Genomic DNA, 23813 nt, shown 5'->3' with positions numbered 1-23813 from the left:
TATTCCTGTATCATACAATTAACTGTTTGCAAAAGAGGCTTAAAATCATTTGAATGTAATAATACAATTCATGTTATTTTACTTTTTAAACCACCACTTAAAACATATAGTATTTTTTATAATTTTTGATGTACTGAATGTGAAGCAGTAAATTTAAATATTTCCTTGACTTTCATCCCAATTAAATACAATTAGTAATTTTAACATTGATATTGTGACTTTTATTACAGTGATTGACACAAAATATATTTTCTTTCATCAGGTTTCAATGCATTTTACAAGAAAAAAGTATAATTCAGATCACATGTGGGGATTATCATTCTCTTGCACTCTCAAAAGGTACTTTTCTAGAATATTGGTTTTTAGAGGAAATAAATGCATATATATGTAGAACTAGTAGAATGTGTATGCGTCACCTTGCAACAGACAGAAATATGGTTTTGAATTTGATATAATTCAGGGCACTTACTCTTTTTTTTTTTTTTTTTTTAAGTAAACTTCAGGCCCAACTTGGGGCTTGAACTCACAACCCTGTGATAGAGTCCATAAAGAGTCACATGCTCTACTGACTGAGCTAGCCACATTCCCCAAGGCACTTGTTCTTAAAGGAAATACAAAATAAGAGAATTTTTGGACATATAAAATCTTCAGGTTTCCATAATTATTATTCCTACATTTTATTCTGTCAAATGACAAAACAAAAACAGTTTAGTAAAGAATTTGATACCCTTTGTTCAAGGACAAGCGATCGATGGATTGGGAGTATAGTGCATCACAAGCAGTGGAGCACTGTTTTGGAGGGATTTTGTGCAAGAGTGAGTTTTATAGAGTGTTAGAAGCAGTACACTACTGCTTGTGTAGAAATATGGCATGATTGGTTGGGGAAGGTTGCATATTTAACCCTCCTTAGAAAGATCAGGGAACAAGGAAATAAGCATATAGCCCAGAGCTGGTTTGGTATTTGGGGATTGGCTGACTGGATATGTGGCGGTTCTGGTCAAGGAGAGCATCTAAAGGAACATATAAGTTCGGTTTGCTGACATGGCACCTTGGGCAGGAATGGCTCCATCTTGACCCTAGAGATTTTTCCAACAATTTTGTGTTTTTATTTTTTAAGTATGAAACAGTGAAAATATTCTGAATAATCAAAATCATCATGGACTCAGGACCAGGCATGGGCCACCGTTTTCAAGAACGTTCTTCCCTCCTTCTAGTGCTCTTTTAGCTCCTGTGGCAGGAGCTTAGAATCCCTTGGATCTGCTCTTGTGGCCAGTTTGAAAACCTCTGATGTGTTTTCACATTACCATTTGAATTCAGGGATTCTCCCCAGCCCTTATTATTTTTTGTTTCTTATCAGAAATAAGGAATGGAAGGCAATAATAGTGGGAAATGGAAGCAATGAATATAGATTATTTCCTAAAGAAACTTGACCATGGAGGAATAATTATGACAGGAAGGTAATAGATGGGAATTCAGGGCCAAGGAAAAAAAATTTAATAATTTTTAAAATATTTTTTATTTGCTTTGGAGAGAGAGAGCGAGCACAAGGAGTAAGGGGGAGAGAGGGAGGGAGAATCCAAAGCAGGCTGCCAGACTCTGAGCTGTCAGCACAGAGCCTGACGCAGGGCCTAACTCGTGAACCTGGAGATCATGACCTGAGCCAAAGTCAGACGCTTAACCTACTGAGCCACCCAGGCACCCCTTAAATAATTTTTTAAAAATTTTTTAATGTTTATTTATTATTGGGAGACAGAGAGACAGAGCGTGAGCAGGGGAGAGAGAGGGAGACACAGAATCTGAAGCGGGTTCCAGGCTCTGAGCTGTCAGCACAGAGCCCGATGCGGGGCTTGAACTCACAAACCGTGAGATCATGACCTGAGCCGAAGTTGGACGTTTAACCGACTGAGCCACCCAGGCGCCCCAACTTTAAATAATTTATAAAATGTTTATTTACTTTGAGAGAGAAAGAATTATGGGGGGGGGGGGAATCCCAAGTAGGCTCCATGCTGTCAGCGCAGAGCTGGATGCAAGGTTCAATCCTACAAACTGAGTGAGATGATGATTTAAGCCAAAATCAAGAGTCAGATGCTTAACTGACTGAGCCACCCAGGCGCCCTGGATTTTTAATATATAGGACAGAGTAAATAAACTGATGGGAAACCTGAATTCAAGGGAAGTAAATCCAGAATTTGACCTGTATTGAAGTTTGAGAATATGAACTGTGCATTGGAAAAAATTGGCCTGGTTGTTTGACTTCATCCATTCAAGAACACGTATTTCATTTTGAATATCTACTGTGTTCAAGTTAAAAAAGATGAAACAGCCAACACTGTGTCTTCAGGAACCCCAGAGTCTATTGATACGGGGCAAAAGCGATTTTCAGGGCTTATTACTGGTTAATCATAATCTAGGAAGACTGAAAGTTGGAGAAGCAAGAAAGGGAACTGATCAAGTCATCATTATATTTCTGGTGACTGATAGGCAGATGATAGTTACATTAAAAAAAAATTATTTAACGTTTATTTGCTTTCGAGAAACAGAGCAGGGGAGGGGCAGAGAGAGAGACAGGGAGACACAGAATCTGAAGCAGGTTCCAGGCTCTGAGCTGTCAGCACAGAACCCGAGCAGAGCTCGAACTCGAACTCACCGACCTCGAGATCATGGCCTGAGCTGAAGTTGAATGCTTAACTGCCTAAGCCACCCAGGAGCCCCTTTGATGGTTACATTTGAAGGAGAAGCTCTGTCTCCCACCAGAGTCTATCTGTACAGTATCTTAGCTCAGTAAGCATTAATTAATTAATGCTCAGGTAGCATTAATTTTTTGATATGTTTTTTTCAGACTCTGATGTTGTCAACTCCATTAGATAACATCTAAGAACATTTCTTGAAAAATGTGCTCTGGATATTCAGTTAATGGAAGAAGAAGCAGACTCTTTCAAGATACTGTGCTGTAATTTCAGATGTGTAAATTATTTAGGATTTTCAGGCACATGAACAGAGTGGGTGGGCCAGAGAGAAAACATTAATTTTAGGTTTTATTTTCCCAGATGTAGAATGTTTCTGGTTTTCATGTGCCTATATTATGAGTTTTTGAAAATAAGTATTTCTTGAATTTGATTGTAATATATTCAGGTGTCTTCATTCTACCTGTCTCTGTCCATTTGGGCTGCTATAACAAAAATACCAAAAATTGGCTGGCTTAAATGAAGAAATTTACTTCCCCCAGCCTGGAGCCTGGAAGTCCAATTTAAGGTGCCAGCAGATTCAGTGTCTGTTGAGGGGCAAGAGAAGTCTCTGGAATTCCTCTCTCTCTTTTTTTAAAGATTTTATTTTCAAGTAATTGCTATACCCAGTGTGGGACTCAAATTCACAACCCTGAAGATCAAGGGTTGTATGCTCCACTGACTGAGCCAGCTATTCGCCCCTGGAATCTCTCTTCTAACAGGGCATTAATCCCACTCTTGAAGGCTCCATCCTCATGATCTCACCTAATCTTAACCACCTCACAAAGGTCCACCTCCCAATACCATCACATTGAGAGTTGTTAGGATTTCAACATGTGAAATTTGGGGGCAGGGGCACAACCATCGAAGAAGCCCACAGTCTAGTGATGTCAGGCAAAGGGTGTGTTCAGAGTTTATTATTGGTAAATCACAATCTAGGAAGATGAGGTTTGGTGAAACAAGGACATAACCACTACCCTTTGACGTGGGAGGTAAGGAAGTAGAACTGTTACTGCTAAAGAGAAGATTCTTGTAGTTTTTCTGTCTCAGACATGTGGGATCTAGGAAGTTGAATGTAAGAGACTAGTAGTATGGATAACATATATAATACCCTTAGTTAACGTCTCCTTTACTTTAAACTTAATAAGGCAACATTTTGTTTATGTCAAGGTGGTGAGCTTTTTGCGTGGGGACAGAACTTACATGGCCAACTTGGAATTGGAAGTCAGTTTGCCTCAATCGCCATACCACAGATTGTGGAGAACCTGTCGGGAATTCCCTTGGTTCAGATTTCTGCGGGAAAAGCCCACAGCATGGCCTTATCCATGTCTGGAAACATCTACTCCTGGGGAAGAAATGATTTTGGACAACTAGGCCTGGGCCACACTGACGGTATTGGAACATTTTCAAATTCATATTATCAGTAAATATATTTGTTAAGTAAGAGATGAAGTTAACACAGTCCTCCCTGTCAAAAATGGTTCAGATCTTCACTTTCATTGGTGCTGTTCTTCCCAGTTAGGTTTGGCTTCAGGGCAGAGTCAGTCTAAGAGATATGCATAGTGTGGAAGTTGTTGCTGCAGTTGAGGCATGTGTCAGCGTTGTGTGGGCTGAGGGAAAGAGCATTGGACTGTGTTCAGAATATCCAGGCTCTACTTCTCACTTTGCAGTTAATGAATAGCAGGACCTTGCTAAGTCCCTTAACTTTTTTGTAGGTGTTATTTTCTTTCTCTGTAAAGTGACGCATTTGGGTGAAATGACCTCTGATGTGCCTATGCACCTAAATGTCTGTTAATATAATTATATCCATGTTAGGACAAAAGGATACTAAAGATTTACCTAAACTCACATATTCTAATCTTATTCCGTAAGGTATTATATCTGTATACACAGATACGGAAAAAACATAATTCTCATCCTTGAACTACTTCCACAAAGCAGATGTCAAACTGATGATCCAAAATACTCTTGTTGGGGTTTTCAGGTGTGTCAAACTGCTGTGTTACTAGCCTTGGTAATACACATCATATCCCCTGGGTTACTGACCACACACTGCATCTTTCCCCAACATGGTCCAATGTTAATTACTCAGGAGAAACCATAAGTCAATGTTAGAAAACTATTCAAAGGATGGAAAGGGATAAAGAGCAGTTAAACTGTTTTTACTCAATCTCAAAGTGCCATGATAAGGAAATCGTGAAAGAAAGAAGAGGTGGCGTGAGGCAAGGACACTAGTAGAGAATTTAAAAGGAAGAAAGAACCTTTATGTTCATTGAAAGGGTACTTTTAGATTTGAATTGGAAATCCCAGGTATGCTACAATTAAAGTTAATCAAGTTAGGTTCAAAGGAGAAGAGTGGGCTCTGGGAAGTGGCTTGACACTTTCACAGGTGAGTTCTCCCATGTGTGGCCCTTTGATCACTGCCTCACCCCCATTTTTAGGCCTAAATAATATACCAACATAGAGGCCTTTCTTCTTAGAAGGTGCTGGGAATTGTTACTGCCAGCTGAGAGATAGTCCAGGTATTACTAGCAAAATGGAACTCCAGTGTCCAAGTCAGCATTTTCTTTTGATCACTTCAACTGTTCTTTTCCCTGCATAGGTAAAGATTTTCCTTCCCTTATTGAAGCACTGGACAATCAGAAAGTTGAATTTCTTGCTTGTGGTGGCTCTCACACTGCCCTGCTCACAAAGGTGTGTGTATCCTTATTTCTTCCACGGAAGAGCCTTGCAGTGGGGGAAGCACTAGAACACCTAGGTGGGGGTACTTAGTGTTTCCCTGGGAAGAGGGGTCACTTTCCACATACAGGATTGTCCTCCTGATAATTTGGGAGCTTTGCTTTAACAGTCCTTCTATGAATTATTCACGGATGCAAAAGCATCTGTGAATATTACTTCTGTGTTGTATTTCTCTAGAATCTGATAAGAAGTTTCCTTTCCTTAGGATGGGCTGGTATTTACTTTTGGTGCTGGAAAACATGGGCAACTTGGTCATAATTCAACACAAAATGAGTTAAGACCCCGTTTGGTGACTGAGCTTGCTGGGAATAGAGTAACCCAGTTAGCATGTGGAAGGTAAGTTGTAAAATGTCTGCGAAATTTGATAAAATCAATATGATAAATTTAGGTAGGTAGTTTGATAAAATTTCCATCAGTTTTTTTGATTGAAATAAAAGTATTAAACATTTTCAGGGGCACCTGGGTGGCTCAGTCGGTTAAGTATCTGACTTCAGCTCAGATCATGATCTCATGGTTCGTGGGTCCAAGCCCCGTGTCAGGCTCTGTGCTGACAGCTCAGAGCCTAGAGGCTGCTTCAGATTCTGTGTCTCCCTCCCTCTCTGCCCTCCCCAACTTGTTTCTCTCTCCGTCTCTTAAAAATGAATAAATGTTAAAATAAAAAATTAAAAAAACATTTTCAAATGGGTAAAGATGCTTAATTTACATTATTAGATAAAAATAATCTTTATTTTAGTATGTGTATTTATTTTCATTGATTTTTGTAAGATTATTTATTTATTTTGAGAGAGACTGCATACAGCAGAGGGGCAGAGAGAGAGAGAATCCCAAGCAGGTTCCATGCCGCCAGCGCAGAGTCTGACTTGGGGCTCGAACCCACGAACCATGAGATCATGACCTTAGCCAAAATCAAGAGTTGGATGCATAACGGACTGAGCCACATAGGTGCCCCAATTTTTTTTTTTAATGAGAACATGTATTCACTTTTTGTTGCCCCTTTAGTGCAATATCATTGTAACTGTTCAAATGTACTTTCACCTAAAAAAAAAAAAATCATTTTATTTAGGGGAAAAATAAATGTGAATCACAAAGGATTGTTCATTGTTCTTTTAACTCTTCGGGGACCAACAATATCCTGAGTTACTATAATTCTTTGAGAGTGGTCATTGAGGATAGGACAGAGTCAGTTGGTTTGAGTAGAATATTCTAACAAGTTTGATTTTTCACAGCTTTTTTTTTTTCTTTTTGAACAAAAGTAGAAAAACTTGCTCAGGCTCTTTTGTTTACTTAATTATTTCTTGATTTGGGATTGTGGTAAAGTTAAATATTTTCATCCAGATGCACTTACTCTTCTTTGGGGCAATTTTTTCTCATTAAACATAAGCAATTCAGGTTCTATCTGAATGTTGGGTTCATTTGTTTATTTACCAAAACCTTTTCTGTAAAAAACTGGTGTATGTATTTTCAATCTATATACCTAATTCTTTTATGATCCTGGAGTAAAATTACATAAATGGATATTAAAGTAGACCAGATTATTGGGATGATATGATTCTCTGCATTCAATCTGTCTGCGTTAACCAAGGGAACATTATCACCACTCTGGATTTTTCATAACACACATTTAAGTAGCATGTGTTTCAAGAGGAGTTGTCACGTTAGAGATACCTTAATAAAAACCAGAGCAGTTCTACTAACACAGAATTCACTGGAAACACTCTCAGAACTGAATGTTGTTAAACTCATTTATATTTATTATAAGAAGCAGATACAAATTAGAACCAAAGGAAGTGATGTATAGGACAGAGTCTAGGGGGAGTTCAAACGAGCTTCCTCTGTCCACTTCCCTTGGAGCCATAGACGGAATGATATTACCTCCTCCCAGCCCGATACATGACAAGGTGTAGAGTTTTGCTGACCAGGGAAGTTCACCCAAGTCCAGAGTTGTTATTGGGGTTTCATTGCTTAGTCATGGTTGATTGAATCATTACTTACAGGGTTGAACTCAACTTCCAGCCTCTCCTTCCAAGCAGGTTAGGCTTCCATGCAGTCAGAGGGGTCCTCTAAGAGCCACCTGCTGGGTAAACTCTTAGGTGTGATTTCAGGATCCTGCCATGAATAACAAAGATACTTCTATTACCTGGGAAATTCTTGTGGCTTAGAGATTTCCTCCCAGGAACTGAGGACAAAGGCCAAATTCTTTACTTACACATTCTAGAGTGGAAAGGACCATGGAGCAGATTAGTATCATTGTGGTAAAGATCTTTGGGAAATAGGGAGCTCAGAAAGGATCACCTAATTCCATCTTCTAGGATGGGGAGAGGAGGGAGTCAAGAGATGGCTTCTCTGAAGCCAAGGCATGAAAAAGGAGTAGAAAGCAAGGGGTGCTTCTTGTTCCTGACAAAGGGAACATCATTTGCCAAAGCACAGCAATCATGGCCTTGGAATCGTTCGGGATTCCAAAATCATTTTAGCCACACATCGATGCTATCTTAGTTTCCAGATGGCTAATTTCATCTGATGAGAGTTGATTAACTAGTTTCACTCACTGGGTAGCCTAATTTCAGCAGTTTACTGTGTTGCTGTGTAATCTCTTCATTGTAGGTGACTGATAATTGACCATATGTATTTTTTATTTAATAGGCAGCACACACTTGCCTATGTTTCTGATTTGGGGAAGGTCTTTTCTTTTGGTTCTGGAAAAGAAGGACAACTGGGAAACGGTGGAACACATAATCAGCTGATACCACTTCCCATGAAATTGCCATCAAATGAAGAACTCACATTTGGTAAATTTTGTTAGGAGCACAGAATTTGACACTTTATAAATACCTTTGTCGAGAAATTGATTTTTTTCTAAGTATGTAATGTAGCAAGGAAAGAAATGTATAGCTATGAAGGGAGCTTCTCTAAACATTGGTTTCATGTTTTTACTTGTAAACAGGTTAAAATATTCAGTATAATTAAGTCAAAATAACTATTAGTCTTCAGATTAAGTCTTATCCCTTCAGATTAAGATTAATGTGAATGTAAAATGATAGAACATGAAATAGGTTATATGGATTCAGAGATCTCTGCGGCCTCCGATTCTCATTTGCAGCAGACCTATTAATTTCACAGTGATTGGTTTTCTTACCTGGTAACACTGACTCTCATTCCCGTCAAGCCCTGAGAATGATGAGCAGCTGATTTATGCCAGGCACTCTGACTGCTTACCCCTTACTTGTGTTATGTCACCCATCCAACAGTTCTGGGAGATTTGTGCTCTCAGTCTCATTTTACTGGAGGTACAGAGACTTGGAGGGCAAAGGGTTAGCCAGTTCTCAAGGCCTGTCAGTGGTTTGGCCAGATTTGAATGGTGGCTTAAGCCACAGAGCTCTGAAACCTTCTACCATAGAAGTGCCTCAAGAATGCTTATTTGCTTCTGAAACCTTAGTGGTGACCTAAAGTACCAGTATTCTCATAAGTTCTTTGGGAAAATGAACAGTAGGGTTATTTCCTTAAGCAGTTCATGTATTTGATTTTTACAACCATTTAGACTTTTGAAGTACTTATTTACATTCTTTAATGGTTCTTGGTTATATCTGGAGTTGTAGAATATGGTTTTTAGTAATGAGAGCTAAATTAACCAAATAGTGGTTTGGAGAGCTCAGTTAACCAAATAGTGGTTTGACTGTATTTTATACCTAAGCATTTTCATTAAATATGGATGTCAAAGCTGATGGTCACCTGTCAACCTTGCAGGTCACCTTTGTTTGCCAGCTAGACTTTACTCTGAAGAAAATGTATATTACTGCTTCATGGATGGGAAATGTGTTGAGTCTTTGTCTATCAAAAAGATAAAAGAGGGGCGCCTGGGTGGCTCAGTCGGTTAAGCATCCGACTTCGGCTCAGGTCACGATCTCACAGTCCGTGAGTTCGAGCCCCGCATCAGGCTCTGGGCTGATGGCTCAGAGCCTGGAGCCTGCTTCCGATTCTGTGTCTCCTTCTCTCTCTGCCCCTCCCCCATTCATGCTCTGTCTCTCTCTGTCTCAAAAATAAATAAAAACGTTAAAAAAAAATCAAAAAGATAAAAGAACTAAGTTTAAGAAGAATCTGAAATGATTTAAATAGAGTGTGCATGTTTGTGCCAATGACTTTCTGCACTCTTACTTCCTGTACTTACTTTCTGTGTCTCCCTTTTAGAAAGCCGTGCCTCAGAAAAGGAGTTAATAATGATTGCTGGAGGGAATCAAAGCATTTTGCTCTGGATGGGAAAAAAGGTAAAAGTGGATCTCTAGATGTTCTATAACTTGGTTTTTAAAGCAAAACAAAGGGTTTTACCAAGTGTGGTGAATTCCAAAATCATCTAGTTCCTAGTCTGACTTTTGGAAAATAAACATTATTGATCCTTTACTGTCTAAACTACATAAGTATTGACTCCCAGAAATCAGCAGATTTGTCTCTGGTAAATGTCAAATCAGATTTCCTTAGATCTTTCCTTTGCCCTGCCAATGGCATTTGGTCAGTATCCTAGCAAGCTAACAGGTTGACATTCTGAAATTTTTTTTATTATTATGTTTATTTATTTTGAGGGGGTGGTGGTGGGAGGGACAGAGAGAGAGGGAGACACAGAATCCGAAGCAAGGCTCCAGGCTCTGAGCTGTCCACACAGAGCCCCATGTGGGGCTCGAACCCATGAGTGTGAGATCATGACCTGAGTTGAAGTCGGACGCTCAACCGACTGAGCCACCCAGGTGCCCCCCCCCTTTTTTTAATCATGGCTATGTTTATTTTGAGAGAGAGAGAGGGAGAGTGAGATGGAGTGCGACAGGTTGACATTCTAAAATGATATTCCCAGCCAGTACTGAAAAAGACCAGAGGTTCATAGGCCTGTGAATAGTGAGCTCATAACCTCCCCACCCTATGTTGCTGAGGCAATCCGAGTTCCTCCTTTCTACACACAGTCCTTTCAGCCTCCCCTTGAGGCTGTGTGATGCTCATTTTAATCCAGTTATACCTTACAAAGTGCTACGTGTTGGAGCACTCAGAAGTTTACTTCAGAGTTAAGCCCCTTGGACAAGATGTTGGCAACCAGCCAAATGATGTTACGTCTTGGTTAGAATCTCACTTTATGATTTCCTGGAGCTATGTTAATCCATATTTAAAAATCAGTATTACCCTGTATCCTTAGAATGTGCCTAAAAGGTGGATACCTGTTTCTGTTGTGTCTAAATTGCTGTGTTTTTCTTGTTTGTTTACAGAATTCCTATGTTAATCTGAGGAGGAAAATTCCTACATTGAACGAAGGAACTGTAAAGAGATGGATTGCTGATGTGGGGACTAAACAGTGGCAGAATACAAAAAAGTACATATCATGTGTCTTTCTGCTCATTTAGTTCTCTAAAGTCATGTTTCCCCCTGACTGGTTCTAAACAATACAGAGATGTGAGGTTTTATGGTCTTCAGAGAAACAGGACCGATACATAGGGTGTGTGTGTGTGTGTGTGTGTGTGTGTGTGTGTGTGTGTGTAGAGACAGACTTACTTATTTTTTAAATGTTTCTTTTATTTATTTTGAGAGAGAGAAAGTGTGTGAGTAGTGGAGGGGCAGAGAGAGAGAATCCCAAGCAGACTCTGCAGAGCTCACGGGGCTCAATCCCATGAACCTATGATACCATGACCTGAGCCGAAATCAACAGTCAGATGCTTAACTGAGTCACCGAGACACCCCATGAGACAGAGACTTATTTTTAAGGAGTTGGCTTATGTGATTGTAGGAACTGAAAGTGCAAAATAATAATGCAGGCCAGCAGGCTGGAGACCCAGAGAAGGGTTAATATTGCAGCTTGAGTCCTAAGGCATTCTGGAAGCAGAATTCTCTATGTCTGGGAACCTTTTTCTCTTAAGGCCTTCAATGAATGGGTGAGGCACACCCTCAGTATGGAGGCTGATCTGCTTTACTCAAAGTCTATTGATTTAAATGTTAATCTCCTCTCAAAAATACCTTCGCAGGGTGCCTGGGTGGCTCAGTTGGTTAAGAGTCTGATTTCAGCGTAGGTCATGATCTCTCTGTTCACGAGTTCGAGCCCTGTGTTGGGCTCTGTGCTGGCAGCTCAGAGCCTGGAGCCTGTTGCAGATTCTGTGTCTCCCTCTCTCTCCCTGCCCCTCCCCTGCTCATGCTCTATCTCTCTCAAAAATAAAAAATAAACATTTTTTTTAAATGTAAAAAATACCTTCACAGCAACATCTAGATTGGTGTTTGACCAGATATTTGGGTTCCGTGGCCTAGCCAGGTTGACACTTAAAATTGGACATCACAACTAACCTGTAAGCTCCATGGGGGCAGCTTTCTTTATTGCAAGTCTTTGTACCTTTGATATGTTTGCATATATTGTGACTCTTCTGAGCAGGAAATACAGTTTGTCTATATAATTTCTCAACCCTGTTTGACTTTAGAACCACTTGTTGGTGGACTTCTTTTCACAGCTGAACAGTGTGGGCAGTCTTGATCAAAACAGTGCAGCTCCTTCCATCTGTAAAGATTATACTTATTTTTATAAACCTTTCCTTTTAGAGATATTTTTACGTTTAGGTAATGGTTTCCTAATTCTGAAAAGTAGTTGTATGAAATAGTTTCATCATAATGGTCATGGATGACCAAGAACGCTGCTGGTGACTCCGCTTACTGTGGTAAGCACCGAGCAATGTATGGAATTGCCAAGTCACTGTGTTATACACCTGAAACTGATACATTATATGTCAACTATACTTCAATAATTACAAAACAAAAAACTTGTGCTGTTGCTTCCAAGATGCAACTTGGGTGTTTCCCCCCACCCCCATCCTTCCATTTAATATCTGGTAATTTTTTCTTCTACTTAAGTGGAACAAAAATAAATAGGGCTTGGAAAGCTGAGTGGGATGGGAATATTTTATTTATTCAAGGAAACACCCTAGGTCAATCCATTTCATCTTTCCCTACGGCTTCAGTGAGTACGTTATCTTTTTATTACTCATCTTTGCCACTGAAATTTTAAGATTGGAAGAATGGAAGAGACTTGTAGATGCCCAAGGCAAAGCATACGCAAACAAATCCAAGACAGAGAAGTTTCAAGGACTGTTATGAGATGTTTTATTTATCATATCTCATGCTTAAGGAGGCATACACTATAATTTGTTTTAACCACCATCTTATTTCTAATACAGGGAAATCAGAGAGATATTTTCTTCTCCTGCTTGTCTGACTGGAAGTTTTTCAAGGGAAAGGTAATATATGTATATATATATGTTTAAGATTCTGTTAAAAATAGTGTGTCCAGCATCATGACTGTAGTTAATACCATATTGTATACTTGAAAGTTGCTGAGAGAGTAGATCTTAAAAGTTCTTATAAGAAAAAAAAATCTTAACTATAAGTGCTGTTGGATGTTAACTAGACTCAACGTGGTAATTATTTCACAATATATACATAGATCGATGTGTTATGTTGTATGCACCTGGAACTAATATGTTATATGTCGGTTTTGTTTCAATAAAAAAAAATGAAAGATTATAAAGAAAATGGCTTGAGGGTAAAATAATTAGTTTGGTGTTTTTATCTCTTTTTAAAAATTACTTTTTTTTTTAAAGTAGGCTTCATGCCCAGCACGGAGCCCAGTGCACTGAACTCACAACCCTGAGATCAAGACCTGAGCTGAGATGAAGAGTTGGACGTTTAACTGATTTAGCCACCTGGACACCCCTAAAAATTACTTTTTTTAACAAAAGCATATATATGAACACTGTAGAAAATGTCAAAAATAAAGACCTGTGACTGAAACAAATGAAAATTGGGGTGCCTGGCTGATTCAGTCAATAGAGCATGTGACTTTTGATCTCAGGTTGTGACTTCAAGCCTCAAGTTTGGTGTAGAGATTATTTAAAAATAAAATCTTTTTAAAAAAAGAAAAAATGAAAATCACCCATAATCCACTTAAAAGGAACAGCATTTGTTTATATATCTTTTTTCTGTGCAAATTTATTCTTTTACTAAAAATGTGATTATGTTGTTTATATATTACTTTTTTTGTTGTTGAGAGAAATCGCAAGCAAGGGAGGGGCAGAGAGCCAGGGAGACAGAATCTCAAACAGGCTCTGTGCTGTCAACACATAGCCTGATGTGGGGCTCGAACTCAAATTGTGGGATCATGACCTAAGCCGAGACCAAGAGTCAGACACTTAACCAACTGAGCCACCTAGGTGCTCCTGTATATTGTGGGTAATAAGCTTAGGAATCCCCTGGGCTTACACCAGTGGGTTAACAAGGCATAAAGAAGTACAAAGCCATAGGATGCTCACACCTGAGTTTGGGTAAACAAGATTAGAACCCCAGGATAGAGCAGGGGGTGAGAACCCCAGGATAGAGAAGGGGGTGCAAAGGCACCCAGAATAGAGAGGGGTGCAAAGGCCCCCAATACAAATGTATATGAGGTAAGCAAAATTAGGCATTCAGGGCAACAGTGCCCCCCCAATTTAGTACTATAGCAGAAAGCTGCTTTCATAGGAGGAAAGGACCAAGTTAAGTAAACAGGTAAATAGGGCTATAGACCACTGCACTGTGGGTGACGCTGCCCAGAGTGGAGCTGATTAGCGCAAAAAAAAAAAAAAAAAGGGTGCCTTGTTAACCCTGAGGTTATTTGCCCTATTTGTCTTATCCCCTAGGCTAGCTAAGATAAACAGACATTGCGCCTTCTGTCTGCCGTTAACATCTGCTCATCTGCCTGGCGCCAGGATTTTGTTTTATATTGACCCAAACCCCAAACACCATATATCTTCAAAACTCCCTTTGCCTCATGCCCGTGAGTTAATGTTCACAGATTCATTGTCTCTTTGTGCATGTCCATCACATTTGTAAGCCTTCTGATCTTAATAAATACAGGCCAAGGACCCTTATTTGGGGCTCTTGTCTTTTCCCAGACATTAGTCATCTCTTGCTTTAATCCTGCATCCCGCTGTCTTGGTGGCCAAGAAAGAACTTCAGACTTAGAGTCTAGGACAGTATATTACTTTATATTTAATATATTTGTCCATTTTCAGTCTATTAATAAGTTCATGTTATTCAATATTTTTCTTAAACATGATTGTGATGGTATTCCATGGGAAGGACATAACCTTAATTTATTTAGCCATTACCTTACTGCAAGATCGTAAGTTTTCTTTGAATTTTTGAATATTATGAAAGAATGACTTCGCACATCTTTCCCTAAATATTTATATAATATTTATCTGAAAAATGTTATTGATTTTCAGACAGCAAATACATGTATTATTTTATAAAGAATGTGTCTATGTCCAAGACACTGAGCATATTTAGTTAATAAATGTAATTCACAAGTTAAGATACTTAAACATTTCATTAGTAATTTTCTGTTGCAACATTAAGAATTTACTGCTCTGAAGGAAATTTTTTTAAACCCAACTTTCAGTTCATGTAACTGGGATAAATGGTCATTTTTTTGAGAAATGGGAAAAACCTTTAACTATTTTTTAAGTAAATATTTAAGGTAAGACAATATCTGAGTTAAACTTGGATAGTATACATACATATATATATAGTTAATTCGGTCTTGATATTTTTTGGCGTTTTAGAAATAATCATAAGTTGTCAACTGCATTTTCAATTGTATTTGTATTTAGCCAAATTACATTTATTGTAAAGCTGAGGGAAATACTAATTTTATTGAAATGAAAAAAGGTTCAGAAGAAACTTTTCATCTGAATTAATAACCTGATAAAATATTTTATTTTGAAGAGTGCTGCTTCACTTACTTATCCATTGATTTTTCCTTCTACAGAAGAGCTGCAGAAACGATGCCTGTTCACTTGGACTTAAATAAAGCAAGAAATGCTTTTAAGGAGTTAACTCAGAAGGACTGGATTGCTAACACGGTAGTATTCCTTAGATTGTTATTTAGGAAAAGAAACTACACTAAATCATTTTTTATAAGAACTCAAAATTTCAGAAAAAAAATACCTTGTTTTGAGATTCTCTGAGAGCCTATAGCATAGTAAGATGAGATGAAACTCACATGGTATTCAGGAGTTGGCCCCCTGGGGGCACAATGTTCGCTATCATAGTCACACAGATTACAAATAGTCTGAATGGTTCATCTGTATACACACACACACACACACACACACACACACACACACGTATGGACAGATGCACATCCTCTCTAGAGGGAGTTTTGTCACCTCCTGGCTGTGAGGAAGATGATTAAAGGATGTGTTGAGATTGGTACACTACCATACAAACAGCATGTTCTTTGCAATGGTCTTAAACGTAAGTATAGAAATGAGAACACTTGTTTTTGGTGTGAATATCCCCCTTACCAGGGACTGCCTGGATTCTTTTTCTCTGTGTTTTTCTATAGGTTCTAGAATGTTATTACCCTTTTAGGGATTGTCGCTTCTTGTTTCAGTATTAAGTCTTTAGGTTTTCCACTTGCAGATGCTCCAAACATGTTTCCTTTATTAATTTAGCTTTTCTTAAGCAGCCTTTATTAATTTATTTCTCTGTTCCCTTATACTGGTTGATCTAGGGGTAGTACTGTCTATGTTCGCTCAGTCTGTTTCTTTTTGGGTCTCACTCTGGTTCCTTCTCTCGCCCTCTCTTTCACTTCTCTCTCCCTAGGCCCCTCTGTCTTCCCCCTTCCATCCCCCTGCTCCTCCTCTCTTTCCTCCTCTCCCTTTCTTCCTTCCTGTCTTCCCTATCTCTCCTCTCCTCTTTCTTTTTCCCTCTCTCCCATTCCCTTCTATTTCTCTCTCTCTTCCTTTCCCCCTCCCTGTCTTCCCCTCTCCCTCTCCCTCTTATTTGCTCTTGGCCTCTGTTTTTGTACCTTTGATTCTTTTTCCCTTTCAGTCTCCCTGACATCTCTCCTTCCTTCCTCTCTGCTGCCTTGCATGCTCTCTTACTCTGCCATAACCAGCATTCTGTATCTGAGCCTCAGGGTCTCTTTACACACGCTTCTTTCTCTCAAGGGAAGATGAAAGTTTAATTGTGTTAACTTTGGCAGAACCACAGCCCTATTGGGGGTCTGAGGAAAGTGGATCCCTATTTATGCACCTTTATCAGGACTCTGCAGCATTTAGTGGAAAGAGCACCATTTCTGCATCTGTGGAGAGATGAGTTTGGGCCAGTTCCTCACTAAAGCTAATTATACCTTTGATTGTGCCAGAACAATATTGTATGATATGCTGTCAACATAATCATAGAGCAGTGTTCCATTATTTCAGACCAGATAGTTGGATCATAAGACCTATAATGTTTCTTTCTATTTTGAGATTTCTGTGACATAGATACACAGATTTTTGCAATTCATTTATTAATTCAGGAAATACTTGAATAGTTGCTATGTGTAGGGCACTGTGGTGAGGACTTCTGATGAAAATGAAAGATCCATACTGCCTGTCTTTAAAATGGTTAGTGGGACCCACGACACGAACATGCAGATGTTAGTGGGAAGGCTGGGTGTGTTTTCCACTCCACTGTCTTCCCTGATGTCTCACTTAGAACCTAGTAGATGTATAATAAATATTTTTAGATGAATTAATTCAGTCATCACTAGGGCCATGGATGTTCACCTCTACTTAGACTTCTCAAACAAGGTCCCCAGAGTAAGTACAAATTTACCAGGTGCCTACCTCAGGAATAGCATTCCTGGCAGTCAGGGAAGTGTACCCTGAGGCCCAGTGTGTGAAACAATACAACTGACCCAAGAATATCACAGTAGTTCTGTAGGGTTGGGAGAAGGTTGTGAGGCTTGAGGATATGACAGATGATGAGCAAAGAGGTAAGAGGGGTGTGTGTTACCAAGATTGTTTATAAAATAGGTATGTGCCCTCTAAGTACTGAACCATGTAGTAGGAGTCTGGCTTAATGAGTTTTTTGTTTGCTTTGTTTTTTGTTTTTTGGGGTTTTTTGGTAATGTTTATTTTTGAGAGAGAGAGAGACAGAGCATGAGCAGGGTGGGGCAGAGAGAGGGAAACACAGAATCTGAAGCAGGCTCCAGGCTCTGAACACTGTGGTCAGCAAAGAGCCCGAAGCAGGGCTCGAACTCACAAACCATGATGAGATCCTGATCTGAGCCGAGGGTGGATGCTCAACTGATGAGCCACCCAGGCACCCCTGGCATAGTGTTTTGATATAAAAATAGATAATTATAAGAATTTATACATTTAGAGATACCATTTAGCTAATATCATAATTGAATGATTAAGAGTTTGGGCTTTGGAGTCAGAAAGATCCAGAAGAGATTCCCACTTAGCTCTGTGACCTTGAGCAAATAACAGATTTCTTGCCTGTAAAATAGGGTCAATAATATCATGTATGTTCTAGAAAAAAATAAGGATTAAGTGACGTAATTAACATATGTAAGTCACTCAGCATAACATCTGACAAATAAGTACTCCATAAATACTAGCATAGCTTTTGAGTGGGTTTTGAAACAAATTATTTCTTTTATCTGATACACATCACATAAACATTCAGAATTGCATTTGAATTTTTGCTGAACACTTGTGTTCTGAATTGGGGAAGTGGTAAGGATGTCAGAAGAGCTGGAAACTAGAGTTTGTAGTGGAGGGAGTTCGTGATGAGACAGGTAGTCATATGAGAAGATAGTTGGAAACCATGTTGGTTTTTGTTGTTTGTATTATTGCTTTTTGTTTAGGGTTTCTATTTTTGTTTTTCTTTGGTGTTCTTAAACATTCTTTTTCTTAAAAAAAATGAGGGGGCAGAATGTAGTATTTACTATTGGGAGGGCTTCCTGTTTTGAATTCCTTGTTTATCTAGTATTCCTTGTTGATCTAGTGTAATTCTTACACACGTGATTTCTTCTTGACCTCCTTCATGTTTCATAGCAATAGAGTGGGGATAATGCTCATCACCTACCTTGGGTGTCTGGGAGGCTAGGTGAGATGGGATGTAAATGTGGATTTTAGGACTGAATGATCACTCTAGTTGGAATGAAACTCCAGGTTCTAGATTTTCTTTTATTACAAGTTGCATCCTGCTATGTTTTGAGTGTCTTTTTCCTAATCCTTTTTGACCGCAGATAACTACATGTCTCAAGGATAATCTGCTCAAAAATCTTCCGTTTCATTCTCCACACCAAGAAGCTTTAGAAATTTTCTTCCTTCTTCCTGAATGTCCCATGATGCATGATTATAACAACTGGGAGAGCCTGGTGGTTCCGTTTGCAGAGGCTGTTTGTGCCATGAGTAACCAGTCTTTAGGGGTTCTGGGTAAGACTGAAAATTTCACGTTTGAAAATACTTTCACCATCCTTTCCATGGAAACACATGCCTGCTAAAGTTATAGCCAAGCTTAGATACTTGTAAATATGTTCATGGTTTTTAGTTCATACTGTTAGCATATTGTAAAGATGCTGTAGTAATTATTATAGTCATTCAAAATAGATTGTTTTGTACCTTTTAAGAGTTTTGGTAATGGTACATGTGTGGTTTGGGCATGAGGTCCTTTGTCCCCAACTTTTCATTATGAAAAATTTCATACATACAAGTTGAAAGAATAGTGCAGTGAATACTCATATATTCTCTATTTCGGAGTCAACGACAGTTAATTTATTGCCATGTATGTTTCTCTCTTTATGTGAAGAGTACATTTTATTTTTGCTGAGGTACTTGAAAGTAAGTTGGAGACATCATGACATTTTACCTATAATATTTCAGCATGCATCTCCTGAGAACATGAGATCCTGCCTTACCCCATCATTATCACATCTAATAAAATTAGCCATAATTCCTTAATATCTAGGTCATATTCAAATTTCTGCACCTGTCCCAAAAGCATTTTACAGCCTTTGTTTTGAGTCTTAAGTCACTTGTCCTATTGAACACCCCACATCTAGATTTGTCTGATTATTTCTACCTTTTTCTGTATCTCCAGTACACTGGCTGTTAGATCTAGGGTCTTGGTTAGATTTAATGAGGTTTTTGAAACAGTGCATTCAGCCCAAGGAAGTCCATTCTTATGTTTTATTAAACATAGGTAAGTAGTGATAACAAGCTAGTTTTAAGTTTCTTGGATTTTTTTTACAATGCTGAGAGGTATGTGTGTGTTTCCTTAACATAAGCTTCTTGGGCCAACAACAGGCTTGAACTCCTGCCCCTGTGATTGAGTCACATACTCTACCAATTGAGCCAGCCGGGCACTCCTAGAGATGTTTTTTTGGTTGTTTTTTTTTTTTTTTTTAATTTTTTAAAAATATTTTTGAGACAGAGAGCAAGTGGGGAGGGGCAGAGAGAGAGAGGGAGAGAGAGAATCCCAAGCATGCCCTGACACGGGGCACAATGTCATGGTTGGGGAATCGAGCCTCGCATTGGGCTTTGCACTAGCGGCATAGAGCCTGCTTTGGATTATCTGTCTCCCTCTGTCTCTGCCCCTCCTCCATGTGTGATCTCTCTCAAAAATAAACATTAAAAAAAAAAGATGTAAAAACTCATACTGGATGTAAGAAAAGAGTTGTGTAATTGTGAATAATTCTTAAATCTGGTTTTAAGACAGCATGCTATTATATCTGGGCAAAAAAAAAAAAATGACTAATCTTGTTGGGTTTTTTCCCCAGGAATTAATTAGATCATGGTTTTGTTACATTCGAGGGATTGTTTTTTCTAGGTTGTTAAATTCTTAAAATTTCATTGCACTTGTAGTTACTGAAAAGTACTACAAATGAGTTTTTGTAACTGATACATACAATAGTGTTCCATCAGTTTGGGAAACTATTGACCACTTTTTTACCTGTAAGAATCCATGAGAAATTACATGCTAAAAAGTACTTACCTTTGTGTCCCTCAGAGGAGTACTGGGCATCTCTGCAGGAACCTGCTTTCAGCAGGCTGGTCCAGATGTTTAAAGGAGCCATCACTGCTCAACTGCATTACTGGACTGAAAGCTCTGAGGACAACTGTCACGTTAAGGCTCTCCTAGAAATGCTGAGAAAGCTGTACAGGGTAAGGATTCTCTTAGACATTGACAGATTTTTATTTTGCAGTAAAAATTCCGTTGGTTTCAGCTGGCCTGAATCTTAAGCAGACTCCTGAAACATGGCATTTATATTACTGTTTAAAATTTTGTTTTCTGTGAGTTAAGTCCTGCATATACAGGAGTGTATACACTTACCTATGTGCAATTTGAAGTAATAAAACAGATGTTAGTGTAACTGCTGCCCATGTTAAAAAAGAAAACATTTTCAGTACTTTAGAGATGTCTGTGTATCTTACACCTCCACACCTGGAGATTTGTACCTCCAAAATCCTGGATTTTGGGTTAATCATTCCCTTTATGGTTTTAGTACCGTATATGTCTTGAGAGACTATGTTGTTTAATTTTGCTATTTTTGAAATGTATCTGAGTGAAATGTACACTTACTACATAACATTTTGCTTTGTACATTTATCCCAATTAGTATTTATGGATGCATTTCATTTTCACTCCTACATTGTGGTCCATAGCGCGAATCTTAGCATAATTATCCATTCCAGAATTAAGGGAGATATGTAATGGTCACAGTTTTGGGGGGAGGGGTGCTTCTTCTATGAGAAAAGATGCTGCTGTATATATTTTCATACACATACCTTGGCATTCATGGGTCAAAGTTTGGTTTGTACACTCCATACCTAGTTTTGGCATTGATAGGTTGTAGGATATGTATGTGTTCTTTATTGATAGTGACAAACTGTCTTCCAAAATGGTTGGACTAATTTAAATCCTTTCCAAGTCACGATGAGAGTACCTGTTGCTCCAAGTCTGGTTTTAAAATTTAGAAAATATTTTCAGTATTAAATGATATCAAATTATGATTTTAACTCTATTTTCCTGGTTCTAATGCATTAGAGCATGTTGTCATGTTTATAATTGCAATATTTGTTTCTTGTGTCAAAGGTCTGTGTGACTTTCATTCAGCTTAAATGTATTTGACTTTTTTTAAATTGCTTATAGGGGTTCTTTTTATGTTGTAAATCAGTCCTTTGTCAATTGTATGTGTTGCAAATGTCATATCCCAGTTTGTAGCTTGGCTTTTCACTTTGTGGTGTTTTCTTTTTTTTATCAACCCCCATTCTTAATCTTTTTTTAAATGTTTGTTTATTTTGAGAGAGAGAGCATGTGCATGTGGAGGGGCAGTGGGGAGAAAGAGAGGGAGAGAGTCCCAAGCAGGCTACGCACTGTCAGCACAGCCCAATGTGGGGCTCACTCATGAAAAGTGAGATCATGACCTGAGCCGAAATCAAGAGTCAGACACTTAACCAACTGAGCCACCCAGACACCCCAACCATGTTCTTAATTTTAATACAGATAAATTTGATAATCTAGTCTTTTATAGTTTTTACTCTTTGTGTCTTATTCTAAGCTTTTTTTTTCTTCCAAGTTTTTAAATTATTACCATAAATCAGAAGGTCTTTGTGGAAAGGACCAGACAGTAGTAAGTATTTTAGACTTTGTTAGGCATATCTTTGTAGGCATATAGCTACAACTATTACACTCTGTGGTAACATCATGAAAGCAGCCATAGGCAGTACAAAAATGAATGCGTGGGTGACCTCTGGGTGGCTCAGTAGTTTGAGCATCCAACTTCGGATCAGTTCGTGATCTCAGTTTGTGAGTTGAGCCCCGTGTCAGGCTCTTTGCTGACAGCTCAGAGTCTTGAGCCTGCTTCGAATTCTGTGTCTCTGTCTCTCTCTGCCTCTCCCCTGCTTACTCTTTGTCTCTTTCTCTCTCTCAAAAATAAATAAACGTCAAAAAAATTATTTAAAAAAATTTAAAAAGAGTGGGTGAGGCTGTGTTCCAATAAGATTTTGGCCTGAAAGCTGCTCTAGATAGTCTTGTAACAGAAGTGACAGTTGGAGCCCAAGGGAGAGGTTAAACAGAGTCCCATATAACTATGTCTAATATTTAAAAGGTTAGAAACCTGGCCAAAAAACTGGAATAAATATACTCTGAAATAAAATATTCTCTACCCACCCACCTTGATAAATAAACCTTCCTAATGACTGGGGAGGATTTAAATTTAGAAATCTTGGACTCCTTATGGAGTTTTTCACTGAAAGGTGGAGGTTCAAGGCAGATGCCTCCATATGTCCTCTTCTTTTCCTCCCTTGGTTTTGTCCCACACTAGAGGTATCATGTACCCACGTGTGGCCATATGTCCACAACCCATATGTCTGCATTCCGTCCCTGCCTCCATGACAGCTGCACCTTAGCCACCTTTGGAGCACCAGAACCTAGGACTGTGCTCACCTGTAATACAGTCTACTCTCGAGAAACCATGCAGGGGAAGAGGTCTGTGCATGTAGTCAGGGCCCCTTGCTCTGCAGACTTCTTATCTTAGTTTTACTTTTTTGAGAAAGGGCTTGGCTGGAGGAAGGCCAGGGCAAGGACCTATAAGTCATGGATCCAGAGCAGAAAGCCACTCATATCCAGGTCTAAAGGGAGTATTGATTTTGGCTTTACCTTTCAGAATTTGGTGTTTGATCCAATTGGAAATTTATGTTAAACTTATATTTTATTATTTTCCATATGAAAATAATTACCAAGCATCCCTTACTGAAATCCTGTCCTTTCCCTGCTGATAAGCAATGCAAACAAACAAACAGAACTCTTACTGGGAATTTGATTGGAGTTGCATTGAATCTATATTTCACTTTGGGGAGAATTGATCTCTTTAGTATTATGAATTTTCATGGTGTCTGTTTCTTCCACTTATTAGATAGTCTTTAAAGTCTTTAAAAAAATTGTGTTATTTTACTATGAAAGTCTGGGATATGTTTAGCTAAATCTGTTTCACTATATTTAGCTTTTTTAGATTTTATAGATGGTATCTTTTAAAAATTATATTATCTGTTGGTTTGTAGGGATGCATTAGTTTTTGAATATTTTTATATAGCCAGCAAGTTTGATAAATTTTCACATTCTTATCTAGTAATTTACCTGTAGGTTCTCTTGTATTTCCTGTGCATGCAATCATGTATTTGAGAAAAATACTTTTTTTTCTTTCTAATTCACATACATTTTATTTCTTTCCTTTGCCATGTTGCATTGGCTAAGCCTTTGTGTACCTTGGTACAGTCCCTGTTGAATAGAAGTGTTGGTCATAATAGGTTCCTTATCTTGTTTGTGATTTTATTTATTTTTAGGTATTTTATTAAAACAATTTTTTTTTAAAATTTTTTTTTTCAACGTTTTTATTTATTTTTGGGACAGAGAGAGACAGAGCATGAACGGGGGAGGGGCAGAGAGAGAGGGAGACACAGAATCGGAAACAGGCTCCAGGCTCTGAGCCATCAGCCCAGAGCCCGATGCGGGGCTCGAGCTCAC

At 38.7% G+C, this 23813-nt stretch overlaps 1 protein-coding gene across 2 annotated transcripts in view; it reads left to right on the top strand.

Moving 5' to 3' along the window:
- The window catches only part of HERC5 (HECT and RLD domain containing E3 ubiquitin protein ligase 5), a 48324-nt gene that overhangs the window by 5034 nt on the left and 19477 nt on the right, over positions 1-23813 (top strand). For both annotated transcript variants that reach the window (XM_043572199.1, XM_043572200.1), the window contains exons 3-13: positions 263-339; positions 3894-4115; positions 5326-5417; positions 5668-5798; positions 8103-8248; positions 9645-9721; positions 10703-10806; positions 12647-12706; positions 15274-15367; positions 18535-18724; positions 20298-20452. In XM_043572199.1, the coding sequence (XP_043428134.1) occupies positions 263-339; positions 3894-4115; positions 5326-5417; positions 5668-5798; positions 8103-8248; positions 9645-9721; positions 10703-10806; positions 12647-12706; positions 15274-15367; positions 18535-18724; positions 20298-20452 (1348 nt within the window). The remainder of the gene's footprint in view (positions 1-262; positions 340-3893; positions 4116-5325; positions 5418-5667; positions 5799-8102; positions 8249-9644; positions 9722-10702; positions 10807-12646; positions 12707-15273; positions 15368-18534; positions 18725-20297; positions 20453-23813) is intronic.

Source organism: Prionailurus bengalensis, chromosome B1 (assembly GCF_016509475.1).
Source record: "Prionailurus bengalensis isolate Pbe53 chromosome B1, Fcat_Pben_1.1_paternal_pri, whole genome shotgun sequence".
Taxonomy (NCBI): Eukaryota; Metazoa; Chordata; class Mammalia; order Carnivora; family Felidae; genus Prionailurus; species Prionailurus bengalensis.
The sequence above is the reverse complement of the archived record's forward strand: the minus strand, read 5'-3'. Positions and strand labels throughout refer to the sequence as shown.